At 32.1% G+C, this 13,300-nt stretch overlaps 1 protein-coding gene across 1 annotated transcript; it reads right to left on the bottom strand.

The window, feature by feature from the left end:
* Positions 1-2,681: 2,681 nt before the first annotated feature.
* LOC137407047 (uncharacterized) lies at positions 2,682-11,890 on the bottom strand. Its single transcript, XM_068093653.1, has 8 exons — positions 11,833-11,890; positions 11,125-11,303; positions 8,134-8,251; positions 6,852-7,634; positions 6,336-6,515; positions 5,104-5,203; positions 4,719-4,833; positions 2,682-2,969 (listed from the first exon to the last, which is right to left on the bottom strand). Exons 1-8 carry the CDS (start codon positions 11,888-11,890, stop codon positions 2,682-2,684), a joined length of 1,821 nt encoding a protein of 606 aa, XP_067949754.1.
* Positions 11,891-13,300: the final 1,410 nt, after the last annotated feature.

The raw sequence follows: 13,300 nt of genomic DNA, 5'->3' as shown, positions 1-13,300 counted from the left end.
TCGATATCACAGACAAAACATTTTACTAGCGATAATATTTATTATGACCTATATATATTTATACAAAGATTTATGTGAATAATGTAACTTATGTATATAAAAATTTTGTGTTGATGATTGGCTAAAGAAGATATAGTATATTTATCGCTCACGGGCTCTTATATATACACTCACTATACACGTCACGAATAAAGCGCTCGCTTAAATCTGAGCATTTCAAAAAATGATCTCATTCAAACGCTTCTATCTCTAGACAGGGTTAGTCTACAAAGACAAACAAGACATCAGATCGTAGCTGGAATTGGTCTTAATATCATTTAAATGACTTTATTTATGCAATCACATTTTTAAGCTGAGAAACTAGTGACTGTACATCAGTATGGTAGCAAAACAGAATCGTTTCAATGACCTATTGTTATCTTACTTTATGGATGAGGTATAACTAAAGGCTACTTCAGCCCACAAAGCTGTGTTTAAAATTGTTTTAATTCACCTAAGTTCTAAAAAACATAATGAAACATTGAATAGTGAACATAACAAATAACATATTTTAGGTCAAATACATTTGGCTTGTCAAAATTTGAAATGCTTGAAATTGTTTTGTAAAAGTTTGAAATGTCTAAAAACTCCATACACAACCAACTCAACTACGACAGCACTACATAGAAATGGGTGTTTTGTTACTTGCTATATGATTACTACCAGAAGACATTAATATTAGTATTGATACATGTATATACATAGTTGAGTAATACAGTTGAGTGATAATGGAAGGGTACCATAGTTTGTGAAAGGCTTCAGGATTTTATGAAACTTTGCACAATACCTTATGTTTTAATCCAGTCAACCTTTCTTAAAGGAGCCATCTCCTACAACACTTCTATACAGGGGCATTTCTAAAAGGTAATAAATTTTCGGGCCCAAAATATTATGAAGTTGAAATATATTTATTTAACATTATTGCATGTATTGACCTTTATGAACTATTGTTGTTGCTATATCTTCTTATATTATACTATACCATGTAGTAACAATTTAGTTTGAATGATATTATATCATATCAAATTGTACTTCATTGCATTCTATAAAAATGAATTGATATTATATGATATCGTATGATGTGATATAATATTATATGATATTATATGATATGTTATTATATGATGTGATATGATATGGTCTAACGTGATATTTTATTATACCATACTATATTACACTATAAAATATTGCATTATATCCTGTGATATAATATTTTGTTAATAGATTATATTATTATAAACACTACTTTGACAATCCGCGTGTTATGACTATCTAGACAATCAGTCGTAAATGTGGGAAGATGGCTGTTCAGGACAGGGCTGGTGGTAGAGTCTTGTTCTAGCAAACCAGAAGCCATTAGTTTGGTTCCTGATGAAAGCGATCTTTTTTCCTAACTTTTCCGAGCATGGGTTCAGACGAACAGGCACGTTTTTTATTATAGTGAAGAATATTTTTCGACAATATGTAAGTATTTAGCATGAGTGCTATTAGTGTGGGAAGTCAAAGATGTTGAAACTTATTGAACCTACTTCATGTTGAATTTGAGTATAGTCACACAAAAGTAAGAGTTGATAACATCAAGGAATGACTACAGGCTCAGTGGTCATTCCTTGATGTTTGGAGGCTTTTTGCCATAACCAACTTTACAAAGCAGCCAATAAATTCACTGGCTAAATAACCATTGAATTTGTTGGCCATTGCGTAAAGTTAGTAATGACTACAAGTCATCTAGTTTGTGAGTTCATTTGCTTTTTTCTAAAGTTGTTTTTGTCAGCAAGCCTCCAAAATTTGGGAATTCATTGGCATAAGCTGCTGGCTTCATATAAGACATTTTTTTACCTGTCTTTGACCTTTGACCTGTTTTTAATTAGTTCTTTTGTGTATATATTTAAACAAGTTTCCACATAGGCTATGGCATTCTTTGATTAAAAAATTTCGTAAATTGATCAAGTAACGCTTTATTCTTGTAATACTATGGAAAGCTTTTTTATTCCATCAGTTAAAGGTCTTCGAGAAAACACATTATAATATTTTGATATACTTTGGGTCAGCTGGTCAGCTGAAAGCTGAGTAACTCGCATGTATTACATAATAAAACAAGAAAGGAATGAGTCTATGTATTTACTTCTGCTGTTGAAAAATAAAAAACCTTGTCAGCCATAAACAATTTCATAGAAAATATCAAATTGACAGAGAAATGTCTGTTCAACGAGTTGATGATGTTCTCAATTGTTGTTAGCATCATGAAGGTTGAATGATAGCAGTTGTGTACCAGCGGACAAATGTACACAAAGTATACAAGTTTTACAACAAGCTATATTGGTCAAGAAAAATTATTAGTAACAAATAGTTAAAAATAGAATACTAGCATAGTATAGTAAATACAACAGTAGCAAAATAAATCAAATATTTGCTATCAGTAATATAGAGCTAAAAATTTCAAATGTAGTATTATCAGGGCAATAGAAAATAATTGTAAATTATCGATGACATTTGAAATCTGATTGCTGTTCCAGTAATCTGTTTACCATCATAACAAATCAGGTCAAAAACCAAGTTCTATAAAAACTCATAGGTATATATAAGAGTTACTAAAGATTTTCTAGCAAGAAAATCTAAACCTAAAAGTTTTGGCTTTTAGATTAGATAGTTATAGCTAGAGCCAGATTAAACAGAAACAGGAATGAAGAGAGGGTCAAGACGGCAGCAGAGGCAGTAGTTGTAGACTCAAGTCCGAGTAACGAGCTTTTTGACTCAAATGTATTGCAGTTGTTGCTTGTGCAGCATTTCAAACAAGCCTGCAATACAGAAATAGAACTTGTGTCACCAAACTCATCCTGGAGGCAGCGCAGTGATGTCGGTGAGACTAGCAGCAGGTCAGCCATAGTTTCAGAGAATTCTGTATGTTTATCAAATGTTCCTGATATGCTCTGAGAATGGCTAAGGCATATAGTCTACTTTAACAAATGATCCGTCAGCATAAACAACCCGTTTCATTTTCTGTTATGGGTTTCTCATTATATCAATGCTACATGAGTGCATTGATATATCTTTTAAAAAACTGTAAAGATAATCTTTTTCCCAAATACTGATTGGCGATTGTCTTTTTTTGAAGGCATTGTTTTTAACGATGAATGAGCAAGTTTTCCTATATCATTTACGTGTTTTTGACTCCTGTCCAGTTTTTATATCGCATTGGCTAACTTCAGTTGTTAAAATGATGTTTAATTTTAATATACTTTATCAATTTTGGCGATTAAAAGTGTAAAAATTAACCAACATGAGTATTTAAAACAGAAAATTTTTAATTTAACGTAAAGTGCAGATTTTAAGTTAATTAATTCATGTTTCATTTGCAATAAGAACTAAATATTTCTGTTGAATTTGATGTAATTTATGGCAACTTTAAGGTAAGTCTTTACATACTCAATTTTTGCTGTTATTACTTATCCACTTACTTTATTATAGAATGGAACAGCAAAAAAGAGATTTCTAGCTGCCTGTTTATAACAGTTTCATGGCAGATAGGTAAGTTTTTTTGCTAAAAACTTACTTACTTTTAATAAAAGATATCAATGCGGTAGATTGGGCAACAGTATCAGCTTTTCAGAAACAAAAAGATCACATGTTTGTCACAATTACATGTATCTTTGCCTTATTGGACGCAAAACTGCCTTGCTTGCAGTAATCCGTAAGCAAAGCAGACATCAAGCAGAATCCTCCGACATTAGGCCCACGCAATATAAGCTGTTGCTAGACGTGTGTGTTTACATAGCAATAAATCAATTACATTTGAATATTATCATACTGCTTTGCATATCATTGAGCGTACAGACAGACATAAACATGACAGCATTCTGTTAAATGCATCAAGGATAAACTTGAGCAAGATTTTAGTAGATTTTATCACAAAGTATCAGTATTTTTCTATCATTTACAATTGTTTTGATGTTTGAAGTGATCTGACTGCAAGGATAATTTAAAATTAAAATTGTCAAAACTTGAGACAGACAGAATAAAGGGGCGCAACGCTGCAACTTAAATGCAATAGCTGATATCAACTATAGCAACAATAACAACTAATTATGTAATTTTCACCAATTTAAAGGCAGTTTAGTTTTATCGATTTTAATCTTGAAACATCCTGACAGTCAGATCACTTCAAACGTCAAAAACAATCACAAATGATAAAGATACCAAAACTTTCTGATAAAATCTACTAAGGTTTTGTGTAAGTTCATCTTTAAGCTCAAACTAAAATAAAATTGTGGATGTTTGATGAGCCGGCAAATATTATATGCGCTGTCAGTACAAATAATATACCTATGCACTGTCAGTACAAATATTATATGCGCTGTCAGTACAAATAATATACCTATGCGCTGTCAGTACAAATATTATATGCGCTGTCAGTACAAATATTATATGCGCTGTCAGTACAAATAATATACCTATGCGCTGTCAGTACAAATATTATATGTGCTGCCAGTACAAACATTATATGCGCTGTCAGTACAAATCTTATATGCGCTGCCAGTACAAATATTATATGCGCTGCCAGTACAAATATTATATGCGCTGCCAGTACAACCAGCGCTAAGGTCTATTTGGGCTTCACTTTGTCTATAGTACTGGACCTACTACTCCAGCATCACTTACTGTAAGTCACATATACTAACCTCATTATTGCCAGCATCTAAGCATGATCCTTCTTTGTAGGTCTCAGAGCAATCAACAGCATCAGCAAATGGCGTTTCACTCAAGTACAAGTCATCAAGGCAGCCATGATTGCTCCTAAAAATTATAAAAAATATTTTTAATTTTACAATTCCATTCCATTTTAATGTCATAGCTACATGATAAAAACAGCATAGTAAAAGCATAACAACATTGTAGCAACATCATAACATAACACCCTAACAACATAACACCCTAACAACATAACACCCTAACAACATAACAACATGACAACATGATAACATAGCAACATAGCAACATAACAACATAATAAAATGACAACATAACAAGATAACAAGATAACATAGCAACATCATGGCAACATACGTGCTGGCTGTAGAATTGGCTATTAGATAGGTAAAGCACTCAGAGGCGCATGGCACACTCACAACATTTTTGCCTTTTCCGTAGTTGCATGTGTTTGGCTCTGCAAAAATGTTGAATTATTGTTTACTACAGAATGAGCCATTTACTTTGAATATAGTTTGCAATAAGAAGTATTGCAGCTACCAGATTAAGCTATAGCAACCATAATAGCCTCTGAGACATGTTATAGCAAGCATTAAACTATTAAAATATAGTACTGAATACCTAAAAATGGTATAAAAAGTCGTGTGACCACCACAAATTAGTATAGCAAAAATTATAGCTACTAGAATATAGTATACCAAACATTTTAGCTACTAGTATATGGTATAACAAACATTATAGCTACTAGAATATAGTATAGCAAACAGTATATGTACTAGAATATAGTATAGCAAGCATTATAGCTACTAGAATGTAGTATAGCAAGCAACTTAGCTAAAGCATTAAAATTACCAAAGAATTGCATCTTAAACATTATTGCAATACTGTATATGCTATAGTATAACAGGCCTTATAGCTGTTCTAAAATAATATAACAAAATTATAGATAGTGAAATGTAGCATAGAAAGTATTATAACTGAAAAAGATAGTATAGCAAGCATTACAGCAAATAGAATAAGATGTTGTATGTGTCATAGTTGCTTAAATATGGTGTAGCAACTATGTATACATGTTCATCTAAAAAAACAGGTAAACTGATATTTAAACGAACAGAATTGTTTTTTCATCAAATGATTTTGGTATGAAACAGTCTAAATCATTCTCAGTTAGACAATCATGACAGCCATGATACCTGATAAGCTTTATGACACTGATCTCTAGTGCTCTATACGACACTGATCTCTAGCGTTCATAATAAGAGAACTCATAGCACTTCCTTGTTGATAGATGCTAATAACAAATAGATATAAAAAAAATTGGCCAATTATTAATAACAAATCTAAATGTTTCTTACAAATACTCCAAGCATTTCTTTGGTTCTTATGTGTCAACAAGTATATAACTGAAATCATCTATCTAAAGTTTTAGCAACTATTAACAAAGATTAGAACGGTTTGAAGTTAAACTGAAGTCTAACCTTTGAGGGTTGCACTGTGTGACAGCTGTAATAACCTTGCTTGAAAAAGCCATATTTGTGTTTTAGGTAGTGGTAAGATGACAAATCAGTGTAATAGTATAAAACTCTTACTTTGTTTGCCGTCATCGGGTTTGCAGTTGTCTTTTGAGCAGCAGCCAAGCACCTGCACTTGAAACTCTGCTGTCATGTTTCCTTGAGAGAGTGTGACATTTACCGCTTGTGCCGAGCAATTCAGGCTGCTGAAGGTCACAATGCCGCTAAAGCAGCCCTCAAATTGTGGTACTTTCTGCTCTGAGAAATATAAATTAAAGTTACTAGAATATCTTGGAATTGAGCAAAAGCTCAATTCCAAGATATTCTACATAGATATATCATTTTTAGCAACAAAGTGTTTGAGATTTTTTTTTGAATTTTTAAATTATTTGAAGTAATTTCATTACCAGCAGTTTATTTGAAAGTAGCTATAAATAACTGTCATTACCAATAAAATAGTAATTCAACAATGTCGGTGCAAAACGATGGATTCATATAAAATTTTATTTAAATTTTTGCCTAATTGTAACAGGCTTTCACACATTGATCAAAAACTTTAGAACACAGAAGGATAAAAACTGAAATCTTATTTACCTGTTGTTAAGCTCAATGAAGATGAACTTTGGCTAGATGTAGTTGTGGTAAGTTGGCTTGAGACAGGGCTGGTTGAGGTGGAACTCCTACTAGTGGAGTCTTTTACAGATGAGACGGAGTTAGTAGTTAATGTACTTGAAACTGTAGCGGATGCTGCGGCGCCAGAGGTAGATGTGGTTGGATTGGTGGTAGACGTAGTTGGATCGGTAGTAGATGTGGTTGAATCAGTGGTAGATGTGGTTGGATCAGTGGTAGATGTAGTTGGATCAGTAGTAGATGTAGTTGGATCAGTGGTGGATGTGGTTGACTCAGTGGTGGATGTGGTTGACTCAGTGGTGGATGTGATTGGTCCTGTAGTGGATGTGGTTGGCTCCGTGGTGGATGTGGTTGACTCAGTGGTTGATGTGGTTGACTCAGTGGTCGATGTGGTCGACTCAGTGGTAGACGTGGTTGACTCAGTAGCGGATGTGGTAGACCCTGTAGTGGATGTAGTTGACTCAGACGGGGAGGTGGTTACATCAGTCATAGATGTAGTCGAATCTGTGGTTGAGCTTGTGAGGTCAGAGGTCAAAGTAGTTGTAAGAGTAGAACTATTACTGGCAGTAGCTGTGGTGTCCGATAGTGCACTAGTAGAAAGACTTGTGGTGTTACTGGTCGGATTAGTGGCTGGCAAAGCTGACAGAGTTGTTGAAGCATTATCTCTCTGAAGGAAACTTGTTTTAACAGAAGAAATTGTAGAGAGATGTTGAGTACTTCTTGGTCTGAGTGATGTTGTAGGAGGCACTAGAATTGACAGAAGAAAATTGATATGTTGATTCATGATTCATTATATATATATTAAAATCTAATATGAATATAGTTCAATGAGAACTAGAGCTAAGTGGAAATTTCTATCTTATTTTAGAATTTGCTATTTTTATATAACTTTTATATAACATGTTTTTGAGTTTGCATTAATCTTTCTTCTCACAACTTTTAAAACAATAATACTTTTGTTAGCCACAAGCTCTACAACTTTGGGCATTTACCAAAATGCAATATTTTTCACATTATGATCTTTTGTACATTTAACTGAAATTTTTAGGATAAAGCACGAAGTCCCGCTTGAGCTAAAATCATCTGGTAAACAAAGTGTTCAATATAAAATACAAAGCTAGCATAAAATTATTTCTGTTCAAGATGTAATTAGAGTAACATTTAACAAACTGTTTAAATAATTAATATAAACTTGTTTTGATTATAATCACCTGAAGATTGATAATTGATTCACATGCAAACTTACCTTGAGAGATGTCTGCACAGACCTGCACACTCATTACTTTTTGGTAGCAGCTTGCAAAACTCCAGAGGATGTCATTGCTGTCTAGAAACTGACCTGGCAGCAGCTTGATGTTGATTGCCTGCAAATTAAAGGTCATCTACTAATTTCCTCATTTCCTAAATCTTTTGGCATTAAGCATTATAGAACTGGCACAACATGTGGGTTACCAAAAATTATGTATAACTTTGGGGCAAATACTTGCAGTTCGGCAAAGAACTTTTGGCAATTACCATAAAACATCTATACCAATGCACAAAAACATAAAAAGACAGCAACATCAACGATGTTTGTTGATACTATTGTATGACCAGAGGTGTTAGTAAACTGTGATATTAGTAAAGCATTATTTACAAAATTGTAAGCGACATATACATATATACATGTAAATATACATATATAAATATATTTACATAAATACATGTATCTACTTATATAATTATAAATATACATATATATAATATATATATTATATATCTACATATATAATTATAAATATACATATAATATATATTATATATCTACATATATAATTATAAATATAAATATAATATATATGCATTATATATATATGTATGTTTTTATATATACATATATACGTATATATATACTGTAAATATACATATATATATATATATATATCTATATATACATATATATATATCTATATATACATATATATATCTATATATACATATATATATTTATATATACATATATATATATATATATATATCTATATATACATATACATGTATATATATATATATATATATATATATATATATATATATATATATATATATATATATATATATAGTATATGTGGTTTACACTGTAAAGTAAAGTGCTCAATAATCGAGTCAATTAGAGCTGTGTATGAAGTTTATTAAAAACTACAGGTTAAAATCATTACTACTATTAGTTTCATGAAATCGTGTTGCAATCTTCAGGTAGAATCGACATATAATTCGACATTGATTCTACCTGAAGATTGCAACACGATTGCATGAAACAAATAGTAGTAATGATTTTAACCTGTAGTTTTTAATAAACTTTATATATATATATATGTATATATATATATATATATATATATATATAAATGCTAAACTATTTTAGATAAGCGATCACTCCTTGGTTACATCCTCTCATGAAAAGGTTTTACTGATACATCCTAAAATGCCTGCGAGTGTTTCACATTACAGAATAAATGTGGGTTTTAGAAATGATAGAAAGATAAATTATGTTTCACACGATTTACTTAATGCCACATACTACAGCTTAGAAATAGTGCTTACCCTGGCAATAAGCTTAGCTATGCTGTTTTGTCATGCACGAAAAATGTAACATCTCATCCAAACGTCAGATCTTACCCTACGCAGTAGTCTGTGTTTTATCAATCAGTATAGTTGTTGGTTAGTTAGTTCAGCACTATAATAGTTGTTCCCAATATGGTGGTTTGTCCGTTAGACCGTTTTCTTGCTTGACAAGTGGTCTGGAGACTTAAGTGATTTTTTCAATATTTATTTATTAGCTAACAACTTCCAGGCTATTTAATAAACATGAGTTGAATTGATAAAAAAGTGATTGTGTTTATTTGCATGTATTGAGTAGAATTGATTCATCAAAGTTAGAATAGCTACAGTAAATAGTTGATACCTAATTCTCTCATTTCCTGCTCGATCTATGATTCAAAAGAATTGGGAATTGAATTGTTAATTTGTTGATGAGAATTGAATTGAATTGAGTCATTTTTAAAATCTCTAAGAAATGCTGTACCATATATGCTAATAATATCATACCAGACTTGACCACTACATCAGATATTGAATATAATCAATATTAAAAATACATATGTATAATCATGCATGAGTGTGTCTATTTGTTTTACACCCACCTATAAATTTTCAATTTATAATAATTTGTAATCTATATTTTTATAAAGATTACATGAATAATAGTCGAGCTTATAAAAAATTGTACTATTCTTATGCAGGTACGTTGTTGAAAAGTAAACATCTTTTTAAAAACTGGCTTAAAAACAAAACAGATAGCAACTCATTTTGTGCAAAACATCCTATTGTTTTGAGAACATATTTGATATAAAAAGGCTTATCTACAGTTACTTACAATGCACTCACATAAACCAATTTGGTTTTACGTATTGATCTTTGCATATTGATCTTGACATATTGATCATTGCTTGGGCTTGACACCATTTAAACATTTTCAATTTGTGTATTAGGTCTGTCAGTGCGCAACGCAATTAGTGCTTGGCTCTGATCCAGTTTTTAAGGTGAACAACTCAACGCTTCAAAGTTTGTGTTGTACATGTACTTATATATGATACACGATAATTATACAGTTTCATCAAAAATTGCTTCAACCTTCAAGGCTGAAACACAGTGAGAAATGCTTTGAAAATCTGTAAAGAACCTTTCTACTGCTTACACTGCTGCGAACGCAGAGGCCAATGCCAGTGAGTGGAAGTGTCTTTGGTATTTTGTTGATATTTACAGCTGTTCCCTTTGTTTTTTTGCCCTAATGCTTGCCATGGAGTATGATTTAAAACAAATTTGGAATCCCATCAAAAAATTATTTTAATTTAGACTAATAGTATGAAGTTTTTAAACTATATTTTAGAAATTTCTTCCTAATCAATATTATTATACTATTATCTTATATTGTTATACTACTATTTTATAATCAAAGTTGGTGTGTGAATGTATCAAGACAAACATATTCTGTCTACACTTTCTACCTCCGGCATAGAGGCTCTAACAAGACTGACACTAGGCTAACATTTTGTAATGCTTTTCATTTTGTCGGAGAGGATTTCTGCCACCGTTTAAAGGTTCAAAACTGTCCCAGTTAGTAAATGCATTTTGGCTTCCCTGCAATTGACTACACATTAATCAGCAATATTTTATTATGATCTTAACTTGACTTTACCGTGCAACTGCTTGATGAATCACATTGCTGGTTATTGTCTTCCCTTTCTTTAATCAGACATGATTGGTTGTCACTTATGTCTGCCTTTAGCCCTTTGGACATGCATGACACACCATAGGCTTGATCCAGAGTTGCCTTCCCCTTGCACTGAATAGTTGCCACGGTGTCCTTTATCAATACTGCAAGAGACAGATGCTGTGAGTTAAAACTTATATTTAAGTCAAGAAAGCTAAGCTTCATAAGATTAAATATTTTTTCAAGTTGTTTAGAGTTGCCCCCACTTGTAGTTTGCACGTGTAGCATGTACATGTACATGCATTTGGAAATTGCTAGCTGACGGATATCTGATCTAGAGCTAAAAATAGTTTTATAAAATCAATATTTGAGCGCTTGTTTAGTCGCGCCTAGTGTAGAAATTTCTTGAGAAAGTTTTCTAAACTTGGCTCCTTTGACAGATTTTACTAAACTACTGATAAATGTTGGGTAACAACTCTCAATAAATTAACCATCTGCTGAAATAGCATATTTTTCATATAAAAATCAACATCGCACTTGGCAATTACTTAGACTGCATTTATGTCACTTTCTTCAGTGTAAACAAGATTAGACAAAACAGAACATTTTGGTTGTAATTTTAGCAATGAAAATGTTATAATAAACACAGCAAAAATATTATTAGCAGGAGATTTGATGGCAGCTTTTACTCACAGTTGAAGCAAAGGAACAGAGTGAGCAGACAAATCTTGTCATTGCGTTTCAGGGTCATGTTAGTCCTACAACATCAAACCATTATTAAAACAAATATTTGTAGAGAATATTCTCTAGCTTTATAGATAAAAATGCTTTTTGCTTGAAGAACTGATACCTTTGTCTAAAATGAGCACAATTATTATACAGCTGTGTGATAAGAAAATCTTTCACGCAGCTATTAAACGCGTAGACAAATGAAAAAATTGGTTTTAAAAACCTTTAGCAGCTTTTTGTGCACGATCAGGTAATATGAAGATTATTATTTTATTATTTATTCTGTCTGCTGCAGTTTCTTGCAACATAAAAAAAACTTCTGTTCTTCCAAGCAGAAATCGACAATTATTTGAAACATGCTGATTACACAATCTGTCTGTACCTTCTATTGTGTAGACTCTCCACCCGCTTCCTTCTCTCTTCCAGTTAGAATTGAAGCTATTGATGAATCGACAGCTTTCTAATAGCATGTTTTAGCTTGTTTTGACAATTAATCCCTGTTGCTATAGCACAAAAAAGCAAGTTTATCTATGACATAGATTGCATCAGTAAATAATACTTGAGTTTATGGCAATCGCTTGTTTAGCCACTTATACTATGCTTGTTTGAACCAGAGATCTGTCTATTTAACACTTGATATGCGCATGTAATAATGTTTTATCTCTCTTCTCTTTTTGTCTTTAACTGTGACCTCTAACCTATTGTTTCCTCGTCTTACTTGGTTATAACTTTCCTATCACTGTTATAACTAAAACTTATCATTTCTCAAGATAATATAATACAATGTGATATATATCACATTGTATTATATTATAATACAATGTGATATATATCACAATAAGATATAATGTAGCATGTCATAATAAAAGATTGTCTAACCTTTATTATAATAATAGCAGTGTCTGTCTGTCTGAAGCCATGCTAAGAGCATTTGGAACAAAGATTCCCTGAAAGAAAATTGAACCTGAGATCAGGTTCAAAAGCAAGTGTGCTATCACTACACTACTCGGTCGCTTTATTTTGTCGGGGGATAGTTATGCATGTACTGATTGCTCTTGATGATCGCTCACAGTGCACGGGACTGGCAGCCGTACCAGTTCAAAATGTTGTATTACAGGATTTGGTGGGCTCAGGCTATATTGGCGTCTGAGCTTAAAACAGTTGCAGGTAGTCACTGCACTTACAGGGAGTAGATAAAGCTGATGGATAAAGCTAGTGGATTAGGTAGTATTAGGTAGTATTAGGTAGTGTTAGGTAATATTAGGTAGTATTAGGTAGTATTAGGTAGTATATAAGGACGTAGAACGGAAGGCCGGTTCTTTTTCTTCTTTGCTGCAACTGATGTATGTAGACCTTTATTTATACAACAAAAATAATAGGCTGTGATATGATATATAATATACTATAATACAATACATATAATGTAGTGTAA

This window comes from Watersipora subatra, chromosome 10 (assembly GCF_963576615.1).
Source record: "Watersipora subatra chromosome 10, tzWatSuba1.1, whole genome shotgun sequence".
In the NCBI taxonomy this organism is placed as follows: Eukaryota; Metazoa; Bryozoa; class Gymnolaemata; order Cheilostomatida; family Watersiporidae; genus Watersipora; species Watersipora subatra.
Note: the sequence above shows the minus strand (reverse complement) of the source record. Positions and strands in the feature narration are given on the sequence as shown.